Source organism: Mustela erminea, chromosome 7, assembly GCF_009829155.1.
Source record: "Mustela erminea isolate mMusErm1 chromosome 7, mMusErm1.Pri, whole genome shotgun sequence".
In the NCBI taxonomy this organism is placed as follows: Eukaryota; Metazoa; Chordata; class Mammalia; order Carnivora; family Mustelidae; genus Mustela; species Mustela erminea.
This window is the reverse complement of record NC_045620.1, coordinates 80759695-80782826: the sequence shown is the minus strand read 5'-3', so window position 1 is coordinate 80782826 and position 23132 is coordinate 80759695. Positions and strand designations below refer to the sequence as shown.

The 23132-nt window shown below is 37.0% G+C and overlaps 1 protein-coding gene across 4 annotated transcripts in view; it reads left to right on the top strand.

The window, feature by feature from the left end:
* The window catches only part of USP34 (ubiquitin specific peptidase 34), a 244320-nt gene that overhangs the window by 51492 nt on the left and 169696 nt on the right, over window positions 1–23132 (top strand). For 3 of the 4 annotated variants that reach the window (XM_032352232.1, XM_032352230.1, XM_032352231.1), the window contains exons 3-5: window positions 6694–7114; window positions 13546–13596; window positions 13755–13904. In XM_032352232.1, the coding sequence (XP_032208123.1) occupies window positions 6694–7114; window positions 13546–13596; window positions 13755–13904 (622 nt within the window). The remainder of the gene's footprint in view (window positions 1–6693; window positions 7115–13545; window positions 13597–13754; window positions 13905–23132) is intronic. The other variant, XM_032352233.1, reaches the window with a different exon arrangement.

Below are 23132 nucleotides of genomic sequence, written 5' to 3'. Positions count from 1 at the left end.
AAGTTCATTGCCCCATCTCCTCAGCTCCACTTTTGCTTTCAGATGTTGGCTTTGATATTAACCTCTGTATAATGAAGTAGTGTTATTATACTGCTGTTACTTCATGCATCAATTTTAAGTAAACTCTATAAACTTTCTTTTCTGATATATAAAGATTACTTTCTTAAAATGTCCCTTTTCTCTCAGGGCACTTCTAAAAATAACAGTTCTGGTCAGTGGCGAGCCAGAAAAGGTTCTAGGCTCATTTTATATTTTACAAGAAATAGATTCTTGTTTATCTTTTGTTATCTTTTTTTTCCCCTAGAGTTTACTGGCTGGTTTTTTAATAATTTTTGAGTTGTGGATCACTAATTCTTTTCAGACTCTTCAACCCTTCTTAGTACTAGTTTTTACATTTTTTATGCATCATTATGTGATCTCATTTCCTTCCCTTTCCCCTCTGCTTGGGCCTTTATCTTCCTACTCCATTTGTTGGTTTCTTATTAGGGCTATTAAATAGCTATCTTCTCTTCAGATCATCTTCAAAATTTCTTTGGCTTTTCTGTTTTGGATCTCAGGGTTCCTGGATTCCATGTTGACTTCTTTATTGGTTTACTATTTTTGCATTGTCAGAATGACATCTTTTCTGAAAAAGGGTATATAGGAGACCAGTGTTCTTTTAGATCTTTCAGGCCTAAAAGTTTCTCTTTTGCCCTTAATCTTATTGAAGACTTTTGGATGCAGAATTCTAGGTAGAGAATGATTTTCTTTCAGAAATTTAAAAGTCTTGCTTCCTTGTGTTTTATCTCCTGATACAGCTTTGAGGATTTTAAATTCGTTTATTTATTTAGATTTATTTATTTTTTTTTTAAAAAAAGGTTTTATTTATTTATTTGACAGAGAGAGATCACAAGTAGGCAGAGAGGCAGGCAGAGAGAGAGGAAGAGAAGCAGGCTCCCCGCTGAGCGGAGCCGGATGCAGGGCTCAATCCTAGAACCCTGGGATCATGACGTGAGCCAAAGGCAGAGGCTTTAACCCACTGAGCCACCCAGGCACCCCAGATATATTTATTTTTTATTAGAGAGAGAGCATGAGCTCCCTTAGAGGGGGAGGGAGAGAGAATTTAAAGCACACTCACTGCTGAGCATAGAGCCATTGTGGGGCTCAGTCTTAAGACTCTGAGGTCATGTCCTCAGCTAAAATCAAGAGTCAGACGCTTAACCTACTGTACCATCCAGGCGCCCCTTATTTTTATTTATTTATTTATTTATTTTCGAAAGTAAGCTCTACGTCCCACTGTGGTTCTTGAACTTAGGACCCTGAGATCAGAACTTGCATGTTCTGCAGACTGAGAGAGCCATCTAGCAGCTCCCCTTCCCCCAGTATTGCTTTGGAGAAGTATTAGCTGTTTTTATTCCTGAGCTTTTCTTTGTCACGCTTCCCACTCTCCATGAAAGCTCTTAGGATGTTTATTCTCCCCTTCAGCTTCAGTAATTTCATGATAGATGTTTTGGTGGAATTATCAGATACGAAATTTTTGATATATTTTTCTTTTAATCTATTCTACTTTCTAGGACATTTTTTCCACTTTTGACCTTCTGTTAAATCTTACAAATTAATATACTTTTTCTTTTAAAGTTTTATTTATTTAGGTAATCTCTGTACTCCATGTAGAGCTCGAACTCCCTACCCTGAGATCAGGAGTTGTATGTTCTTCCGACTGTCAAATTGCTATAATTCTAGTTGTTTTTTTTTTGTTTTGTTTTGTTTTTAAGATTTTATATATTTATTCGACACAGAGAGTACAATATAGAGGGCAGGCAGAAGGAGAGGGAGGAGCAGGCTCCCCACAGAGCAGGGGGAGCCCGATGTGGGACTTGATCCCAGGACCCCGGGATCATGACCTGAGCTGAAGGCAGTTGTTTAACTGATTGAGCCACCCAGGTGCCCTCTAGTTGGTTTTTAACTTGTGACTGATGTATATGCAAAAGCTATGTAATACATATTTGTACACATTGAAGAACTCTTATTTTGTAGTTTGAATGCATTTTTTAAAATGGTATTCTATTCTTGTTTCAGTAATCCAGAATCTTTTTTGACTCTAAGGTTGTAAATTGATTAAAATCTTTTTTCTTTCGGCATTTTATTTATTTTCTCTGAATTTCCTTTTACCATTTGTTTTGATCTGCCTTTGGCAGTGCAGCTTCCCTTGCAAGTCTTACTGGTTATCCTTTCATAGTTAAGAGATGGACACTGAAAGATGGATTGGAAGTTCTGCGTGGGTAGGAGTATCTGAGGTATTGGTCTACACTGTAGGATGGTAAAGTGGTGAGCTAGCTTCATTACTATCGGTAAATGGGCTTTTCTCATAGATACTCATATTCTCTAAGAAAAATAAGTCTTTGGGCTTGAGTTATCTAGTTTGGTTGATAGGCAGGGAAGGTTAGTTGGGGAGGTTCATTCAGTCGTAGTATCACTTAGTTTTCTTTTGTTTCTTATATTATCCCTGACTTCTTTAACATCTGGTGTTCCTGGGTTTATCTTGTTCATTTTATGTACAAAAAACTTCTTGTTTCCTTGAGTCAAGTAGGAATAGTAAGTATTGTGGTTGTCTGTTTTGGGAATCTACAGGTTTTAACTGTACCTTTCATTTAGTTCTGTTTTCTGCCTATGCTTCATCTCTGCCTTTAGATGAATCTGATGCTCTTTATTGCTGAGCTTTTTCAGTGTTCTGTAGGGTGGATATTTTGTTGATAAATCCTTCCGTGGCCCTTCCAAATTTATTTCATTTGCTCTATGTCATGTACTGTTCCTCCCTTTTCTGTTGTCTAAAATGTGTTGCTACTTCTTATCTGTTCTTCCATTCTCTCTTTCCTTATGGAGTTAAGCATCTTTTTTTCTTTTAGTGTATTTGTAGTGGTTTTTTAAATAGACCAGAAATAAACTTAAGTGTAAAATCAAGCTGGGCTTAACTGAAAGTGATGTTTATTTATTTAAAAACACTTTCTCTGGGGTGCCTGGGTGGCTCAGTGGGTTAAAGCCTCTGCCTTTGGCTCAGGTCATGATCCCAGGGTCCTGGGATCGAGCCCCACATAGGGCTCTCTGCTCAGCAGGGAGCCTGCTTCCTCCTCTCTCTCCCTCTGCCTGCCTCTCTGCCTACTTGTGATCTGTCAAATAAATAAATAAAATCTTTAAAAAACAAAAAACAAAACACTTTCTCCTCCTGCATTGTGGGTAGGGATATAGAGAGAAATGCTGTATTGAGAGTTCAAATACCTAGACTTTTCAGAATGGAGTGTCATACAATAAAGTGTAACTTACATAATTATTTAAAAATGTGTGTATTTGTGTATCTTCACTTAGACTCTCAGCTCTCTTTGAATTTGTATATTTTGGATCTGTAAGGACCTAGATTCAGTTCTGTGTTAATTTCTGAATATATAACTTTATTTATTTATTTATTTATTAGATTTTATTTATTTGACACACAGAGAGCACAGGCATGGGGAATGGCAGGCAGAGAGAGAGGAAGACTCCCCATGGAGTAAGGAGCCCGATGTGGGATTCGATCCTAGGACCCTGGGATCATGACCTGAGCAGAAGGCAGATGTTTAACTGACTGAGCCACCCCTATAATTTTGGTCTTTTTAAAATTAGTTTCCTAGTCAGTTAAATGCCGCCATTGCCTGCCAATGAATTTTTTTTCCTGTCAGTGAATTTTTAAAGTAAATTTGATTGGCTCTTTGACTTTCTTAATCCAAATCTGACTTCAGGGTGTTTTTTGGAAGGAACTAAGATTTTTTTTTTTCACTAAAGAAAGATACTCCAAGGGCTTCTGGGTGGCTTAGTCAGTTAAGTGGCAAACTTTGGCTCAGATCATGATCCCAGGGTCCTGGAATCAAGGCGTGCATCGGGCTCCCTGCTCAATGGGCAGTCTGCTTTTCCCTCTCCACCGCTTGTGCTGTCCTATGCTCTATCTCCCTCTCTCCCAAATAAATAAATCTTTAAAAAAAGATACTCAAGGGATGCCTGGGTGGCTCAGTTGGTTAAGCATCACCTTTGGCTCAGGTCATGATCCCAGAGTCCTGGGATCAAGTCCCACTTCTGGCTCCTTGCTCAGCAGGGAGTCTGCTTCTCGCTCTTCCTGTTCTGCCTGCAGCTCTCTGTGCTCCTTCTCTCTCTGACAAATAAATAAATAATCTTTATTAAAAAAAGGTAAATCTTAAAAAAAAAAAAAAGTTACTTAGATGTTTAGTCCTTCACTTTGAGCTTGGTTTTTCTTGAATCTAAAGAGAAACTGTTTATAAGAAAAACTTCAGGAGTAATATGTTAATTTTATTCTTGTAGAAATTGTGGTAATACAGAACTTTAAAAGTGGAAGAGTTCTTAGAGGTAAAATTTCCTTTCATTTTGTCACTGAGAAGACAGACCTGTATTATTTATCTATTTCTGTGTAACCTGTTACTCAAAAAGTAGATCTTAAAACAGCAATAAACATTGTCCTCAGAGTTTTTATGGACAGGAATTTGGTAGTGGTTTTGCTGGTTGGTTCTGGCCTGGATTCTTCAGGAGGTTGCAGTCAGTTGCCTCGGTGGCTCAGTCAGTTGGGTGTCTGCCTTTGGCTCAGGTCATGATCCTGGGGACCTGGGATAGAGCCCTGCATCGGGCTCTCTGCTTGGTGGGGGGCCTGCTTCTCCCTCTCCCTCTGCCTGCTGCTCCCCCTGCTTGTGCTCTCTCTGTCAAATAAATAAAATCTTTAAAAAAAGGGGGGGGGGTTGTGTCAAGTTGTTGGCCAGGTTGTCGTTATCCCAAGCCTTATGTGAGGTTTGGAGGGCCTGCTTCCAAGTTGGCTCACTTAACTTGGCTGGCAAGTTGGTGTTCGTTGTTTATGGGACCAGTGCTCAGTTTTTTCACCTGTGGACTACAGCATGGGCTCCTTGACTATTTTACAACATGATAACTGGCTTCCCTCAGAGCAAGTGATCCAGAAGAGAGCAAGGCTGAGGTGCAGTGTCTCTTATGACCTAGTTTCAGATGTCACACAGTCATTTCTGCCACATTCCATTCATTAGATGTTAGTCATTAAGTCTGTTCCACATTCATTGGGCTTCCCTTTCTAAAGGGAAGAATATTCAAGAATTTGTGGCTGTACTTCACATTTGCCACACTTGGAGAAATGAAATTACGTCTACATGGTAATATAGGGAGTAGTGCTCTGTTTGGACTACAATATAGATGATTTGATTTGATAATATAACTCAGTACAAATTGTAAGTAAAAGTTTACTCTCGTCCAGTTATTCTTTTTTTTTTTCCCTAAAGATTTTATTTGAGAATGTGATCATGTGTGCAAGAGAGCACAAGTCGGGGTTGGGGGAGAGGTGAAAGTGTTGAGGGGAAGGGAGAACCAGGCTCCACTCTGATCAGGGAGCCCACCATGGGGCTTGATACCAGATCCCCATCCCCGAGATCATGACCTGAGCTGAAAGCAGACATTCAACAGACTGAGCCACCCAGGTACTCCTGTATGTAGTTAATCTTATAATTTGGTACTTGAGTATCTTTTATTTGATTTACCCGACTCTTACTATTCAGTATTGCCAGGCGTTATGCTAACTGAACATATCTAAGAGAACTAGATTTGTTTGTAATAATTACTGACTGTTACTGTATTTTTATATGTATATATATGTACATACATACATGCATACACACACACATACGCATACCCTAAAGGTTGTTGAGTGTGTGTGTTATTTCTGAATGCCCTTAATCAACCATAGTGTAGGGATGTCCTTCCGAAGTTAGCCATCAAGGAAATTATTATTATTATTATTGTTAAGATTTATTTATTTACTTTAGGGGCCCCTGGGTGGCTCAGTGGGTTAAAGCCTCTGCCTTCAGCTCAGGTCATGATCCCAGGGTCCTGGGATCAAGCCCCGTATCAGGCTCTCTGCTCAGCAGGGAGCCTGCTTCCTCCTCTCTCTCTCTGCCTGCTTCTCTGCCTACTTGTGATCTCTCTCTGTCAAATAAATAAATAAAATCTTTAAAAAAAAAAAGATTTATTTATTTACTTTAGAGAGAGGGCATGAACGAGTGGGGAGAGGGGCGGAAGGAGAGAGAATCCTGAAGTATACACCCTGCTGAGCATGGAGCCAGTTGCAGGGCTTAATCCCAGAACCCTGAGACCATGACCTGAGCTGAAATCAAGAGCCACCCACTCAACCATCGGAGCCACCCAGGCGCCCTTTCTCAAGCAAATTATTAATGTTAAAATACAGCCTTTTTATTAGTTAACTACAAATCCCTTTGTGTAAAATAAATTAGCTTTACTAATAAGGTTTTTATTTTAGCCAGTTTCCTCATATTTGATAGTCATGTATTTAGTATTCAGTACTTAGAGAGGCAAAGATCTATGCTACAGTTCTTGTTTTTAAATAGTTCTTTGTGTAGAAGGGCAGATAAATATACATATAAAATTGAAAACTGTAATTGTCATCCTAATATGATGACCTTTTACTACCGAAAGTACCAATTTTTGGTGGGATACTATCTTTATAAATTACTGTTGTGCTACCCTATCAGGAGGAAGTAAAAACTAGGGCGGGGGAGTACTTAAGTATTTGCTTATTATTATTATTTTTAATATTAAAATACGTAATGGTTATCTCTCTAGAAAGCATTAATTTATTGAAAAATTTTCTTTCTCTTACAGGCAGTGTCTATGCTGCTTCAAGGAATATAAGCATTTGGAGATTTTTAACCAAGTAGTGTGTGCACTTATTAACTTAGTGATTGCCCAAGTTCAAGTACTCCGGGACCAGCTTTGTAAACATTGTACTGCTATTAACATAGATTCCACGTGGCAAGATGAGACTAATCAAGTGGAAGAACCACTGAATATAGAAAGGGAGTGTAAAGAAGGAAGTACAGAAAGACAAAAATCAATAGAAAAAAAATCAAACTCTACAAGAATTTGTAATCTGACTGAAGAGGAATCTTCAAAGAGTTGTGATCCTTTTAGCTTATGGAGTACAGATGAGAAGGAAAAACTCTTACTATGTGTGGCAAAAATTTTTCAAATTCAGTTTCCTTTATATACTGCTTACAAGCATAATACTCATCCTACTATAGAGGTACGTAAACATAGATATTGTGAATGTAACACCAAGTTACCATTATGTTGACAGTTTCTCACTTAAGAAATATGCAGAGTAGTTGTTGATGGAAAACTTAGAAAAATAACGGTGATTAGGAAAAGTATTCCAGTTCTCTCTAAACCATTTCTGCAGCAACTTGGGTCGAACATTTGCTTAACACAGTCCTGTTAGGGAAAGATTTACACATTGAACTCATAAAAGTTAAACTGTCAGTGACCTAAACATTGTGCCAATATACATCTATGTTCTACTTACTATGACATTTTCAGAAAGTAGTAACTGAGGAATAGAAGATGATTGTGGAATTTTGAATTTCATTCTCAGAAACATTGGTAACAGAATATGGAATTCCTTTCATTAAGAAAACTTAAAAAATATTCCTTAATTAATAGCTTTAAATGATAGTACTGTCTTTTATAAATGAAGATGCGTGATTCATTCCATTAGTGATATATTTTTTTAAATTTTTAAAATTAAAAAAAAATTTTTTTGTTTATTTATTGGACAGAGAGAACACAAGTAGGCAGATCACAGACAGAGAGAGGAGGAAGCAGGCTCCCCGTGGAGCAGAGAGCCTGATGTGGGGCTTGATCCCAGGACCCTGAGATCATGACCTGAGCTGAAGGCAGGGGCTTAACCCTCTGAGCCACCCAGGTGCCCCATTAGTGATATTTTTACAACTTTTCCAGGAGCTTAGAAACCTACCGTAGCTTTATTTAGATAATGGCATTGCTTTGTACACATCGTGGCAATCGAGACAGTTATAGGATAATGTATTATGTAAGTGGCATATATATGAAACAAGAGAGATTTCTTATTTCTTTTTTTTTTTTTTTTTTTAAGAGATTTCTTATTTCTTATGATTCTCTGAGTTGTCCGGGCAATTCTTCTGTTGGTTTTATGTGGCCTCATGTAGACAATTGTATTTACTTTTAAAGTTGGAAGACTTTGAAGGTCCAGTGTGGTGTCACATGTCTGACACTTGGTGCTGGGTGTTGTCTAAGGCTCTTGGATTTTCTCCATATGGCCTCTCATTCTCCACAGTTGATTGGCTTCTTTACATAGTAGTCTTAGCATTGATCCAGGAAGATGAATGTGTAAGCTGTAAGGCTTCTTGATGTCTAGCCTCTGAAACAAAAAGACATAGTATAAATTCTCCCACATTCTCTTGGTTGAAATAATTAACAAGGGCAGCCTAGATTCAAAGGGGTATGAAGTACACTTCATCTCTGGAGGGTAGGAGAGGCAGCATTTCATTTAAACTTGAACATATCTACCACATGCTTTTAAAAAAAAAAAAAGTCTGCCTATTTTCTCTGGCTTATTTGTTCTATAACCTTCATACTGACTTCTTTAAACTTCTTTCATCTTTTAAAAAAAAAACCAAAAAACCAAAACAGTCTTTTACTGAAAATGCTCTCACATTGAATTGAGACTCCTTAAAAACATAGCCCAGGAGGTAAGTATTTTCCTTACTGGAATTCTGCATAAGAATATTTTAAATCAGATTGTATTCTGCCTTCTAGAATTCTTAGTCTGTGATTTTTTTCCTTATAGAATCTTCTAATGAATCTTACATAGATTGAGTAAACATCCTAAAAAAAAAAAGTCAGCTCAGAATCCTTTTTCAACAAACGGGATCTGTTTGTACAAACCGGTGAAATTGAATCTCAGTGCCACATGAATAGTGTTTTTAATGACTAAATTGGTAATTGAAATAAGCAAAAAATAGATCAGTTAGGGACTCAGATATGTGAAATTCATGTAGTTTCTTCATAAAGTTAAGTTTTTCTAGTTAAGAATCTCCTAACAGTAGAACCATGGCTATACCAAATCTGCTGTTTTCTTTCTAAAATCAGTTTGCCCACCAGTTTGCCATTTAAAAAAATCATTAGAAAAAAAAAAGTCCAAATGTAAGCATAGTCACACTGCCCTACTTTCTCTTTTGAAATAAAGTGCCTCATTATTACTGTTCTTGAGGATCATTCCATGTGACTAGTTGGCTTTCAGATAAAATTCTAATAAAAAACAACCTTAGATATAATGTAACATAGTGTTAAACAGAATTCTCTCCTTAATACAGAATTTGTGTGTTTCTGCAATACTCTGTTCATAATATAGCTCTTTCCTGGGTTTCTGGTTAAGTTAGTAATGATTTGTTGCAAATACTTCAAAAATTTGTAGTTTCTATCCTAGTGGCCATGTGGTTAAATGGTAACAGTCCTGTTTAACTTTGATATTAATTTGATTTTGACTTTTCTAAAGAGGCACAAACTGGCTAAGACCATTTATTTATTCATTTTTTAAAAAGATTTTTATTTTAGGGGCGCCTGGGTGGCTCAGTTGTTAAGTGGCTGCCTTTCCCTCAGGTCATGATCCCAGAGTCCTGGGATAGAGCCCTACATCGGGCTCTCTGCTTAGGGGAAGCCTTCTTCTCCCTCTCCCTCTCCCTCTCGCACTCCCCCTGCTTGTTTTCCTTCTCTAACTGTGTCTCTCTTTGTCAAATAATTAAATAAAATCTTTCAAAAAATTATTTGTGAGATGGAGTACAAGCAGGAGGAGTGGCAGGCTGAGGAAGAAGCAGGCTCCCCACTAAGCAAGGAGCCCCCTGTGGGGCTTGATCCCAGGATTCTGGGATCATGCCTGAGCTGAAGGCAGACACTTAATGGACTGAGCCACCCAGGAATCCCTGGCTAAGACTCTTCAGAAGATGATTCACTACTCATGTGATAGTATTTAGATAGCTGTGTCTTTAGAATTTAGTCAGCCATCTTAGTTTATATACGAGGGAACTGGCTTTTTTTTTCTTTTTTAATGTTTATTTTCTTCAGTAATCTCTATATCCGATGTGGGACTTGAACTCATGACCCCATGGTCAAGAGTTGTATGCTCTTCTGACTGAGCAAGCCAGGAGCCCCAAGAAGGAACTGGCTTAGACAGGTTAAAAGTTCTGGTCAGGTTTGCACGGCATTTTGCTGAAAGAGTTGTAGAATTCAGTTCATTCTGTTACACTGCTTCTCAATCACTTTATCGCTGTAGCTATTGTATCCATTGCTAGGAGAAGATAGAACTCAGAGCCTCTCCTCCCCATCCCTTCCTGTCTGTATCCTTCTTCCTTTTCTATCAAAGTTGATAGTATTTTAAAAGATGTAATTAGAAATATTAATTCAGGTTGAATCTTTTTTGGAGGGCAGGGAGCTATTGCATTTTTTTTTTTTTTTTGCATTCTTTTCTTAGTCCTGAATCATTGTGTAATTCTATGTGTTGCCCTAGTATTTTAAGTTTTCATTCTAAGTAAAGTAAAATGAGTGTAATAATTAAAGAGGAGAAACCACTGTGCTTGTTAAGTGTGTGTGTAATATGGTTGGGTAGAGTAAATACATACGTTATATTCCAAATTTCTGAATCTACTTTGTTTTTCTCTTTCCACTTTCCACTGACTGTTTTTATTTATCCTTTATTAAATTAAAAATACTTTAAATTCATCCTTTTAATGTATACAATTTAGTAAGTTACAGTATATTCCCACAGTTTTGCAACCTGTCACTACTGTCTAATTCTTAAACGGATGACTTTTTTTTTTTTTTTAAGATTTTATTTATTTGAGAGAGAGATCACAGGTAGAGAGAGAGGGGGAAGTAGGCTCCCTGCTGAACAGAGTGCCCGATATGGGGCTCCATCCCAGGACCCTGAGATTATGACCTGAGCCGAAGGCAGAGGCCTAACCCACTGAGCTATCCAGGTGCCCCCGGATGACTTTTTTTTTTTTTTTAATGATTTTATTTATTTATTTGACAGACAGAGATCACAAGTAGGCAGAGAGGCAGGCAGAGGGAGAGGGAGAAGCAGTCTCCCCACTGAACAGAGAGCCCGATGCAGGGCTCGATCCCAGGACACTGGGATCATGACCTGAGCTGAAGGCAGAGGCTTTAACCCACTGAGCCACCCAGATGCCCCTGGGATGACTTCTTTTTAAGCAAAAACTGTATTCCTGATCCACTGGCTTTCAGTTTTTCATAGTTTGATCATGGGGCAGCATTTGTTAAATTAGATGTAGAATTACTTTCTGGATATTCATTTATTTCTTTATTTTCTCTTTTAAAGTAATAGATTTCTTTTTTACTTCTGGAAATAGAATGGCATTATCTTAATTTAGTAAATGTAAGGTTTTTCCTAAAAAGACAAAAACTGAGCAGATAGGTTTCTTTTTTCTTTCTTTCTTTCTTTTTTTTTTTTTTTTTTTAAAGATTTTATTTATTTGAGAGAGAGACAGTGAGAGAGAGCATGAGCGAGGAGAAGGTCAGAGGGAGAAGCAGACTCCCCACGGAGCTGGGAGCCCGATGCGGGACTCGATCCCGGGACTCCGGGATCATGACCTGAGCCGAAGGCAGTCGTCCAACCAACTGAGCCACCCAGGCGTCCCTCTTTCTTTTTTTTTTTTAAATTTATTTGCCAGAGATAGAGAGTACACACAAGCAGGCAGAGGCAGCAAGAGAAGCAGGTTCCTTGCCAAGCAAGGAGCCCAGTGCGGGATTCGATCCCAGGACCCTGGGACCATGACCCGAGCCGAAGGCAGCAGCCTATCCAACTGAGCCACCTAGGCGTCCCAGCAGATAGGTTTCTTAAGGCCTGTGTAGGGTTCATCTAAAATCAGAACTTTTGAAACAAAAATGATGTTGATTAAGCTTTTAGGGAGGTATCCTAGTGTTGTTCCTACTGTTGTATGTAACCTTACCTATAGATCTGTGTTAACTCTTTTATGTACTACTTAAAATGAGATTGTAGTGACACCTTTAGGATAATGTTTTCTTGTACCCAGAGTAGGAATAAAAAATGGTAAAACAGTCTTTCTGTGCAGTCAGAATAGTTGTAACCAAGTCCATGAGCAACATTTTGCATATCAGAATAGAATTTTGTTACGGTACTTTCTAACTATGTCCATGATGGGCACTAGAAATTTTGACTGGATTCTAAAATTACAGCATGGTTTACCTGGTCCGTGAATCTGTATTCAGTACCATTGGTGTTCTTACATTCTGGACTTGATGAAGACAAAAGGTTTGATGAGAATAATTTAAAGCTTTTAATTGTGGTCCTGCCAGTGGAAGCTCAGGAATAGATTTAGGTTTAGTACGTTTGATTTAACACATGTTTTGACCTGTATTAGGAGTTTTTTGGTTATTTGGAAATGTGAAAGTTTTATATGATGCTCTCAATCATTTGTTTTCAAACTTTACTTCCGCAATAGGACTTAAATAAAGCATTTAACAGCAGTGAATGACAGGTTTCTTTGGCCAAACTTTTTTCAGGTGAAAGTGTCCAGCTTTCTGATTATAAAAGTAACAATTTCAGTGTGACTAAAAATTACAAAATATACAGATATAGACCTTGAACCTGTCTTCTTTCTCCATCTCAAAAAAAACATAGTTAGGAAATTAGTTCAGATTATTTCTGGACACATAAAAAGTAATGAAAATCAGGTCTTGTTCATAAATCTTGATTTTTAAAAATGTAAAAATTCTTTTTCTATCCCTGTACATGTGGGCTCACCTTAGTTTTTAAAGGAATAACTTACCATAAAAATCAGTTGCTTAAACTATATAATTTAATTATTTTTAGTCAATGTACAGTGTTACATAACCATTACCACATTCCACTTGTAGAACCATTCAGTCATCTCAAAAAGATCCTTCATGGCATTTCACCCTATTTTTGAAAGCTGCGTAAGATGCTGGATGGTTATGCTGTAATTTAATTATGCATCCAATGAATGGGTATTTGTTTCTAACTTTGAGATATTATAATTTCGGGGAGCATCATTAAACATTTTCCAGCACTACCTTTATTAGTTGTTGGGATAAATAACCAGAAGATGGGTCAAAGGGAATGTGCATTTTAAATGTTGATAGATACTGCCAAGTTGTCCTCAAACAGGGTCGTTATCAGTTTCTGTTCTTACCAGCAATGAATGAATATGCTTTCAAGTAGTTTAAATCATATGTATACAAAGCACATTGGGTACTTGGGAGCGTACATCTGGGGAATTCCAGAGCAGGTTTTAGAACCACTTAACTAAGTTATAATCTATTTTTGTAACAGTTATCCCAGTTATTTATAGAAACATTGTTTAAAAAGGCAAAATAATACATAGTACATGGCTTGGAAAGATTTCTTTAGAGAGGCTTAAAATATATTTTAGAACTGAACCTTACTAGTTTCAGTTAGGAATAATGTTATTTATGAGAAACATTTGCAAAACTTATTTCAGGTTTTATAAACTCAGTCTTTAGAATATTGTATTTTTTTTATTATAGTTGACACAGAAAATGGTATTTTTTTAAAGAGATTATTATTTTGTAGGGTAACCTAATTGTGTGGTTTTTTTTTTTTTTTTTTTGGTAAATCAGGATATATCAACCCAAGAGAGCAACATACTAGGGGCATTCTGTGATATGAATGTAAGTATTAATGTTTTTCTTATTCTCAGGTTTATGGAAAATTTGCTTTTTTGTTCATATAGGTCTTTGAGTTTATTTTTATATCTCATTGGTATCTTTTCCATGTTGTTAATGAAAATTATTTTTGATGAGTTTTAAATAATTTTTTTTTCCCTCAGGATGTAGAAGTACCGTTGCATTTGCTTCGTTATGTATGTTTGTTTTGTGGGAAAAATGGCCTTTCTCTCATGAAGGATTGCTTTGAATATGGAACTCCTGAAACATTGCCATTTCTTATAGCACATGCATTTATTACAGTTGTATCTAATGTAAGTATTGTTTGGAATTGGTTTTAATCTTGGGAGTAATGTCTAGGATTTTAATAACATGAATTTTATGTCCAAGAAAGGTAGGTTTTGAGTCATTTGGTGCATGTACAATAATTTTTTTCTGAATTATATTTTGAAAAAATTGAGTATAGAAGTCTTTAAAAAGGTCTTGTGATAAAAATGGAATTTGTATACTTTTTTTTGAATTTGTATAAATTAGTGAATTTAAGTTAAATAAGTAAATTTAGCCATTTACTACTTCTCTTTAAAATATATGATAGGTAGCTGTTTACAGAAGTCTTACTTTGATTTTAATTTTCCTTGTCTGGGATTTTAATTTTCCTTGTCTGGGAAATTTTTGGCTTTTTAGATTTTTAGTTACTTAAAAAGATGGTTAGCTTAGGGTACTACTATAGTGTGCCTGACTTTCCTCTGTAAGACCTCATAACATTTTTTTGCATTTGTAAAGAGATTAATGATTTTATATGTTGTGAATGTCCATTACTGTGAAGCATAATAGATACGGAAGCAGAGATACTTTTTTTCCCCCCCTTGGGCTTCTCAGAGACTGAGATTTTTACGAAACGATTTCTGGCAACCTGTGCTTTCCAACAGCGTTTGTTCCCATTGTGTCTGTGTCATTTTGGTAATTCTTGAACATTTCCAACTTTTTCATTATTCTTATATCTGTTACGGTGATCAGTGATTAGAACTCATTGAAAGCTCATGCAATAGTTAGCAATTTTTAACAATAAGGAATTTTAATTCAGATTTGTACATTAATTTTAGACTTGCTACTTCACACTTAATAGACTACAGTATGGTATAAACACAACTTTTATGTGCACTAGGAAACACATAAAAATTTGGCTTGCTTTATTGTGATACTAGCTTTATTGTGGTGGTCAGAACTGAACCTGCAGTATCTCTGAGGTATGACTGTAATGAAATTGAGCACTGTTTCATAGGCATATTCACCATTTGGTTATTGTATGAGAAGTACCTGTTCAGGTCGTTTACCTGTTACAAAAAATCACATTGTCTGCTTTTTCCTTACAGATGGGTACAGATTTCTTACCCGTTTTATATACAGATCTTTTGTCTGACACACACATAATTGCTAGTCTCTGCTTTCACACTGTGGTTTGGTTTTCATTCTTCTTCTGTTAAGAGCTACTATTACTCTTTAATCTTAATGATTTGTCATTTATCAGAGAAGTTTTTTGTTAAGGTTATGTTTTCATTTGTGGATAAAGTCTTTCTTATCCCAAGATCTTATCCTAAGATCATGAAGTTATTTTCCTGTGTTCTGGAAGTTTTATTGTTTCACATTTTGATTACAGCTCAGTCGCAACTGATTTTTGTGTATGGTGTAAGTGATGAATCAAGATTAATTTTCCTTTTTTTTTTTTTTTTAAAGATTTATTTGTTTTAGAGAGTGCATGAGCAGGAGGGGCAGAAGGAGAGGGACAAAGTATCTTTTTTTTTTTTTTTTAAAGATTTTATTTATTTATTTTTGAGAGAGAGACAGTGAGAGAGAGCATGAGTGAGGAGAAGGTCAGAGAGAGAAGCAGACTTCCCGTGGAGCTGGGAGCCCGATGCGGGACTCGATCCCGGGACTCTGGGATCATGACCTGAGCCGAAGGCAGTCGTCCAACCAACTGAGCCACCCAGGGGGACAAAGTATCTTAAGAAGACCCTCTGCTGAGCATGGAGCCTGATTTGGGCTCAATCTCAAGACCCTGAGGTCACGATCTGAGTCAAAACCAAGAATGTCACCTAGGAGCCCCTAATTTTCTTTTTCTTAGAAACAAGCATTGGTCCTAACACTTTAGCAAAGACAGTCCTTCCTTCATTTCCCAGTACCATTTTGTTATAAATTAGATGTCTTTGTATGTCCATGGTCTGGGATCTCTAGTATATTACATTGTCTCTGCCTAGTAATTAGCTATTTGTACATCGTAATCTTTGGAGACAGCAAGACTTGCGTCTGGGAAAACAAGTTCTACCTTCCTGTCATTCCTCTACTTTTTTAAAAGATATAATTGACATATAATGTTACATTGAAGTATAGAATATAACAAATCAGTATTAGTATATATTGTGAAATGTTTGTCACAATAAATCTAATTAACATTCATCTCCATTCATAGTTAACAAAATTCTTTTTTCTTGTCATGAGAACTTCCAAGGATTATTCTTAGCAACTTTCAAATATGCTATACAGTATTGCTAATTATAGGCAAGATGCTGTCTGTACATTACCTCATCATACCCTGTCATTTTTATTTTTTTAAGATTTTATTTTTTTATTTGACAGAGATCACAAGTAGGGAGAGAGAGAAGCAGAGAGAGAGTGGGGGAAGCAGGCTTTCCCCCAAGCAGGGAGCCTGATGCTAGGCTCAATCCCAGGACTCTGGAATCATGACATGAGCCAAAGGCAGAGGCTTTAACCCACTGAGCCACCCAGGCACCCCACCCTGTCATTTTTATTTTTATTTTTTAAATTATTTATTTATTTGACAGAGATCACAAGTAGGCAGAGAGAGGGGGGAAGCAGGCTCCCTGCTGAGCAGAGAGCCCCATGTGGGGCTCGATGCCAGGACCCTGGGATCATGACCTGAGCTGAAGGCAGAGGCTTTTACCCACTGAGCCACCCAGGCGCTCCATGACCCTGTCATTTTTAAAGAGTTTTTTCTCCTCATGGATCTTTCTATTTAGAATCAATGCCTGATTTCTACATATAAACCTTTTGGGTTACCATGATTCTGTAAATCAGTTTGGGGAGAATGGTCATCTCTGCAGTATTGAGTCTCCTTATCTGTAACCATGGTAAATGTGTTTTTATTTACATGTCCTTAAATTTCTCTCCTGTTTTTCTGTTTCTGTATAGGTGTTTATATGTCTTTTGTTTCTTAACAATTTTTATTTTTATTTATTTTTTTCTTTGAAGTAGTGGGCTCCATGCCCATTGTGGGGCTCATGACCCTGAGTTCACAAGTCTCATGCTCTACAGACTGAGCCAGCTAGGCACCCCCAATTATAATTTTTTTTATCATTTTATTTCATCATGACAAATTCCCATTTTCTATGTCCTTCATCTCCTCACTCTCATCCCTTCTGATAAACGTAACTTCTCTATAGTTGAGAGTCTCTGGTTTTGTCTCTTCCCCCCTCTTTTGCTCATTTGTTTTGTTTCTTAAATTCCACAAATGAGTGAGATCGTATGGTATCTGTCTTTCTCTGATTTATTTAGTTCAGCATTATACTCTGTAGCTCTATCGGTGTCATTGAAAATGGCAAAATTTCATTCTTTTTTATGGTTAAGTAATATTTCATTCTGTATGTGCCACATCTTTATCCATTCATTTGTCAATGGGTACTTTGGCTGCTTCCATAGTTTGGGTATTGTAAGTAATGCTGCAATAAACATAGGGGTGCAGGGTTGCTGGGGGAGGGGGTAGGGGGAAGGTGGCGGTGTTATGGACATTGGGGGAGGTATGTGCTATGGTGAGTGCTATGAAGTGTGTAAACCTGGTGAGTCACAGACCTGTACCCCTGGGGCTAATAATTGATTATATGCTAATAAAAGAATTAAAAAAATAGGGGTGCATATATTCTTCTGAATTAGTGTTTTCATTTTTTGGGTAAATAGCCAGTTGTGTGATTACTCGGGTAGTTTCTAGTGTGATCCTAGGGTAGTTCTATTTTAATCTGTTGGGGAACCTCCATACTTTCTTCCACAGTAGCTGTACCAGTTTGCATTCCTACCAGCATTTGCATCCTCACCAGCAATTGTTGTTTCTTATGTTTTTGATTTTGGCTATTTTGACAGGTGTCAATGATATCCCATTATAGTTTTGATTTGTTTTCCTGATGGTGAGTGATGTTGAGCTTCTTTTCATGTGTCTCTTGGCCATCTATATGTCTTCTTTGGAGAAATGTCTGTTCATATCTTCTGCCCATTTTTAATTGGATTTTTTTGTGTGTATGTGTGTTGAATTGTATAAGTTCTTTATATATTTTGGATATTAACCCTTTATCAGATATTTCACTTGAAATCGTCTTCTTCCATTTGGTGGGTTGCCTTTTTTAGTTTTGTTGGTTGTTTCCTTTGTTGTGCAGAGACTTTATTTTTATGTAGTCCCAGTAGTTCATTTTTGCTTTGGTTTCCTTTGCCTTAGGAAATATATGTAGAAAAATGTTGCTATGGCTGATGTCAGAGAAATTACTGCCTGTGGGGTTTTCTAGGATTTTTATGGTTTTCACTTTGAGTTTATTTTTGTGTGTGGTGTAAGAAAGTGGTCTAGTTTCATTTTTTTGCATGTAGCTGTCCAGTTTTCCTAACCATTTGTTGAAGAGTCTGTCTTTTCCCCCATTGTATCTTCTTTTCTTCTTTGTGGAAGATAATTGACAGTATAATTCTGGGCTTTCTGTTCTGTTCCATTGACTGACTTACCTGTTTTTATGTCTGTGCCATACTGGTTTTTTTTGTTTGTTTGTTTTGTTTTGTTTTTTTAAAGATTTTGTTTATTTATTTTAGAGTACACGAGCAAGGGCGGGGCAAAGGGAGAGGGAGGTAGAGAATTCCAGGCAGACTGTGCTGAGCGCAGAGCCTGATGTAGGCGCGGTCTCACTCCTGAGATCATGACCCAACGTGGAAACCAAGCAGATGCTCAATAAACTGAGCCACTAGGTGCCCCCAGTATCATACTATTTTTATTACTACTGGTTGGTAATACAGCTTGAAGTTGTATTACCTGCAATTGTTTTACTTCCAGATTTGTTTTTCAAGATTGCTTTGGCTGTATGAGGTCTTCTGTGGTTCCATACAAATTTTAGGATTGTTTGTTCTAGTTCCATGAAAAATGCTGTTGGTATTTGCGTAGGGATTGTGTTAAATCTGTAGATTGCTCTGGGTAGTATGGACATTTTAACAATACTTGTTCTTCAAACCCATGAGCGTGGCATGTCTTTCCGTTTCTTTGCATATTTTGAATTTCTTTCATGAGTGTTTTATAGTTTTCAGAGTATAGGTCTTTCATCTTCTTGGTTAAGTGTGTTTCTAGGTATTTAATTATTTTTGGTGCAATTGTACATGGGGTTGTTTTCTTGATTTCAATTTCTGCTGATTCATTATTAGTGTATAGAAATGCAGTGGATTTCTGTACGTTGATTTTATGTCTTTTGAATTTACTGGATTCATTTACCAGTTCTAGTCTTTTGGTGGAGCCTTTAGGGTACTGTATATATGGCATCATGTCATCTGCAAATAGTGAAAATTCCATTTCCTCCTTACCAATTTCTATACCCTATTTTTTTTTCCTTTTTCTTGTCTGAGTGCTGTGGCTAGGACTTTTTACAAAATGAGTAAAAGTGGTAAGAGTTAACTTCCGTGTCTTGTTCCTGACCTTAGGGGAAAAGCTCTCAAGTTTTTCACCACTCAGTCTGATGTTGGCTGTGGGTTTTTCATATAAGGCCTTTATTATGTTGAGATATGTTCTATGTAGACCTTCTTTGGTGAGGCTTTTTACCATGAATGGATGTTGTACTTTGTCACATGCTTTTTCTGCACTTACTGAGATGATAATGTCTTTTTTCCTTTCTCTTATGGATGTGACGAGTCATGCTGATTGACGAATATTGAGCCATCTTGCATCCTGGGAATAAATGCCACTTGATTGGTGTTGTATGATTTTTTTTTTTTTAATATTTTGTTGAATTTGGCTTGCTAATAATATTGTTGGGGATATTTGCATCAATATTTATAAGAACTGTTGACCTCTAGTTCTTTTTTTGTGGTGTCTTTATGAGTTTGTTTTTTTTTTTTTAAGATTTTATTTATTTATTTGACAGAGATCACAAGTAGGCAGACAGGCAGGCAGAGAGAGAGGAAGGGAAGCAATCTCCTTGTCAAGCAGAGAGCCCAATGCGGGGCTTGATCCCAGGACCCTGGGATCATGACCTGAGTGAGCCTAAGGCAGAGGCTTTAACCCACTGAGCCACCCAGGCACCCCTTTTATCCGGTTTTTATCTCAAGGTGATACCGGTCTCCTAGAATGAATTTGGAAGTTTTCCTTCCTCTTCTGTTTTGTGGAATAGTTTGAGAAGAATAAGTATTGATTCTTTAAATGGTTGGTAGAAATATCTGTGAAGTCATCTCATCATGGAATTGTTTTATTACAGATTCAATTTCATTGTTGGTAATTAAGTCTATTCAAATTTTCTATTTATTTCTGCTTTAGTTTTGGTAGGCTATATGTTTCTAGGAATTTATGCATTTGTTCACAGTTATTCAGTTTGTTGCAAAAAAGTTTTCGTAGTATTCTGTTAAAATTGTATTTCTGTGGTGTTGGTGGTTATTTATTCTCTTTCATTAGTAATTTTGTTTCTTTAGGTCCTCTCTTTTTTTTAGGAGTCATTGTAGAGGTTTATCACTTTTGCGATAAAAGAACCAGCTTTTGGTTTCCTCTGTTCTGTTGTTTCTTTTTAACTTGCATTTCATTTATTTCTGCTCTGATCTTTTTTATTTCTTTTCCTGGGTTTGGGTTTTGTTTTTTCTTTATCTGGCTCCTTTAGGTGTAAAGTTACGTTGTTTGAGATTGTTCAGACTTCTTGAGGTAGGTGTATATTGCTCTACACTTCCCTCTTTAAGATTTTTAATAAAAATTTTTATTTTTTAAAAACTATTATTATTTTTTTAAAGATCTTAATTTTTTCAGAGAGAGTGAGAAAGGAAGTATGAGCTGGTGAAGGAGCAGAGGGAGAGAGAGAAACAGATTCCCTGCAGGGCAGGGAGCCCAATGTCCTGGGGCTTGATCCCAGGACCCTGGGATCATGACCCAAGCTGAAGGCAGATGCTTAACTGATGCGAGCCATCCAGGTGCCCTGTAAGCTTTTAATTTTTAAGTAATCACTATATTCAAAATGGGGTTTGAACCCATACCCTGAAATTATAGTTGTATGCTCCACTGACTGAACCAGCCGAGTGCCCCTATACACGCCTCTCTTAGAACCAGTTTTGCTGTATCCTAAAGATTTTGGACTATTGTGTTTTCATTTTCATTTGTTTCTGTGTAATTTTTTACTTTTCTCTGATTTTTTTTTTCATTGATTGTTTTAAAGATTTCATTTATTTATTGACACAGAGTGAGAGTGAATGATCGCACACAAGCAGGGGTAGTGGGAGAGGGAGAACAGGCTTACTTTGGAGCAGGGAGCCCAACACGGGGTTTGATCCCAGGATCCCAGAATCATGACATGAGCCAAAGGCGGACGCTTAACTCACTGAACCACCCAGGCACTCCCGTTCATTATTTAGTAGCATGTTATTTAACCTTCATGTATTTGTGTCCTTTCCAGAGTTTTTCCTGTGGTTGATTTCTAGTTTCATAGCAATGTGGTTAGAAAAGATGTATAGCATGACTTTGATTGTTTTTAATTTTTTGAGATTTGGTTTTTGGCCTAGTATGTGTTTTAGAGAATGTTCATGTGCACTTGAAAAGAATGTGCATTCTGTTTTAGGATAGGATGTTCTGAAAATGTCTGTTAAATCCATGTCCAGTGTGTCATTCAAAGCCACTGTATGATTGTTGATTTTCTGTTTGGATATAAGTGGAGTGTTAAAGTCCCCTGCTACTATTAAATTACTACTGATTGGTGTTCTTTCATTGTTTGTTGGCTTTAGTGATATATCTGGATTCCTTTCACTTTATTGTTTGCATATTACTGGTTTTCGATTCATGGTTGCCCTTAGGTTTGTATATAACACCTTCTGCATATAGCAGACTGTATCAAGTTGGTGGTCACTTGAGACTTTTTTAAAGATTTATTTATTTTAGTGAGATAGAGCACGGAGTATGAGTGCGGAAGGGGCATAGGGAGAGAATCCTCAAGCAGACTCCCCACTGAGTGATGGGCTTGATCCCACAACCCATGAGATCACAACCTGAGTTGACACCAAGAGTCAGAGAGCCAACCGAATGAGCCACCCAGGTGCCCCTTAAGTTTATTTTAATGGTTGTATTTTTTTAAATTTTAGTTTCCATTATAGTTAACATATAATGTTACTAGTTTCCGCTTAAATTTAAATCTCTTCTTTACCCTTCTGTCAACGTTTTAGGTATATGGTGTCATATTTTTGAGGTATATAACATTGTCCTTGGACAAGTCCATATGTTTTGCTATGCTTACCATAAGTGTAGCTGCCGTCTCTCACCATGCTACAACCCCAGTATCATATGATTGACTATTTTCCCTATGCTGTATCTTTTATCCTTGTGACTTACTCATTCCATAAATGAAAGCCTGTATTTACGACTCCTCTTACCCTATTTTGTCCATCACCCCACTTCCCTCCCCTTTGGCAACCACCAGCACTCTGTATTTATGGGTCTGTCTCTGCTTTTCATTAGCTTTGATATTTATTGTTTTATTATTAGCATTATTAGTTTTGATATTCGTTGTTTTGATATTTATTTTTTTTAAGATTTTTTTTTTTTATTTGACAGAGAGATCACAAGTAGGCAGAAAGAGGCAGGCAGAGAGAGAGGAGGAAGCAGACTCCCTACTGAGCAGAGAGCCCAATGCGGGGCTCGATCTCAGGACTCTGAGATCGTGACTTGAGCCGAAGGCAGAGGCTTAACCCACTGAGCCACCCAGGTGCCCCTGTTTTGATAAGTAGATTCCATGTGTAAGTGAAATTATGAGGTATTTTTCTTCCTCTGTCTTACGTCACTTAGGATAATACTCTGTAGGTCCATTCATGTTACTGCTTTTGGGAAGATCCCATTCTTTCTTATGGCTGAGTAATATTTTATTGTGTATGCATGTATATATGTGTAGAATTAATTTTTTGAGGAGCCTCCATACTGCTTTCCACAGTGGCTGCACAGATTAAAGTCCCACCATCATTTTTCCCACCCTCACCAACACTTAATTGATCTTTTTGATTCTCACCATTCTGACAAGTATAAGGTTAATAACTCATTGTGGTTTTGATTTGCATTTCCCTGATGAGTAATGATGTTGAGCATCATTAGTAATGTCTGTTTGGGCCCTCTGCCCATTTTTAATCAGATTTTTTTTTTGTGTTGTAGAAGTTCTTTATAAATTTTGGATATTAACAAATATCAGGTATGCCATTTGCAAATATATTCTTCCATTTAGTAGGTTGTCTTTTAGTTTTGTTGGTTTCCTTTGCTATGTAAAAGCTTCTTATTTTAGTGT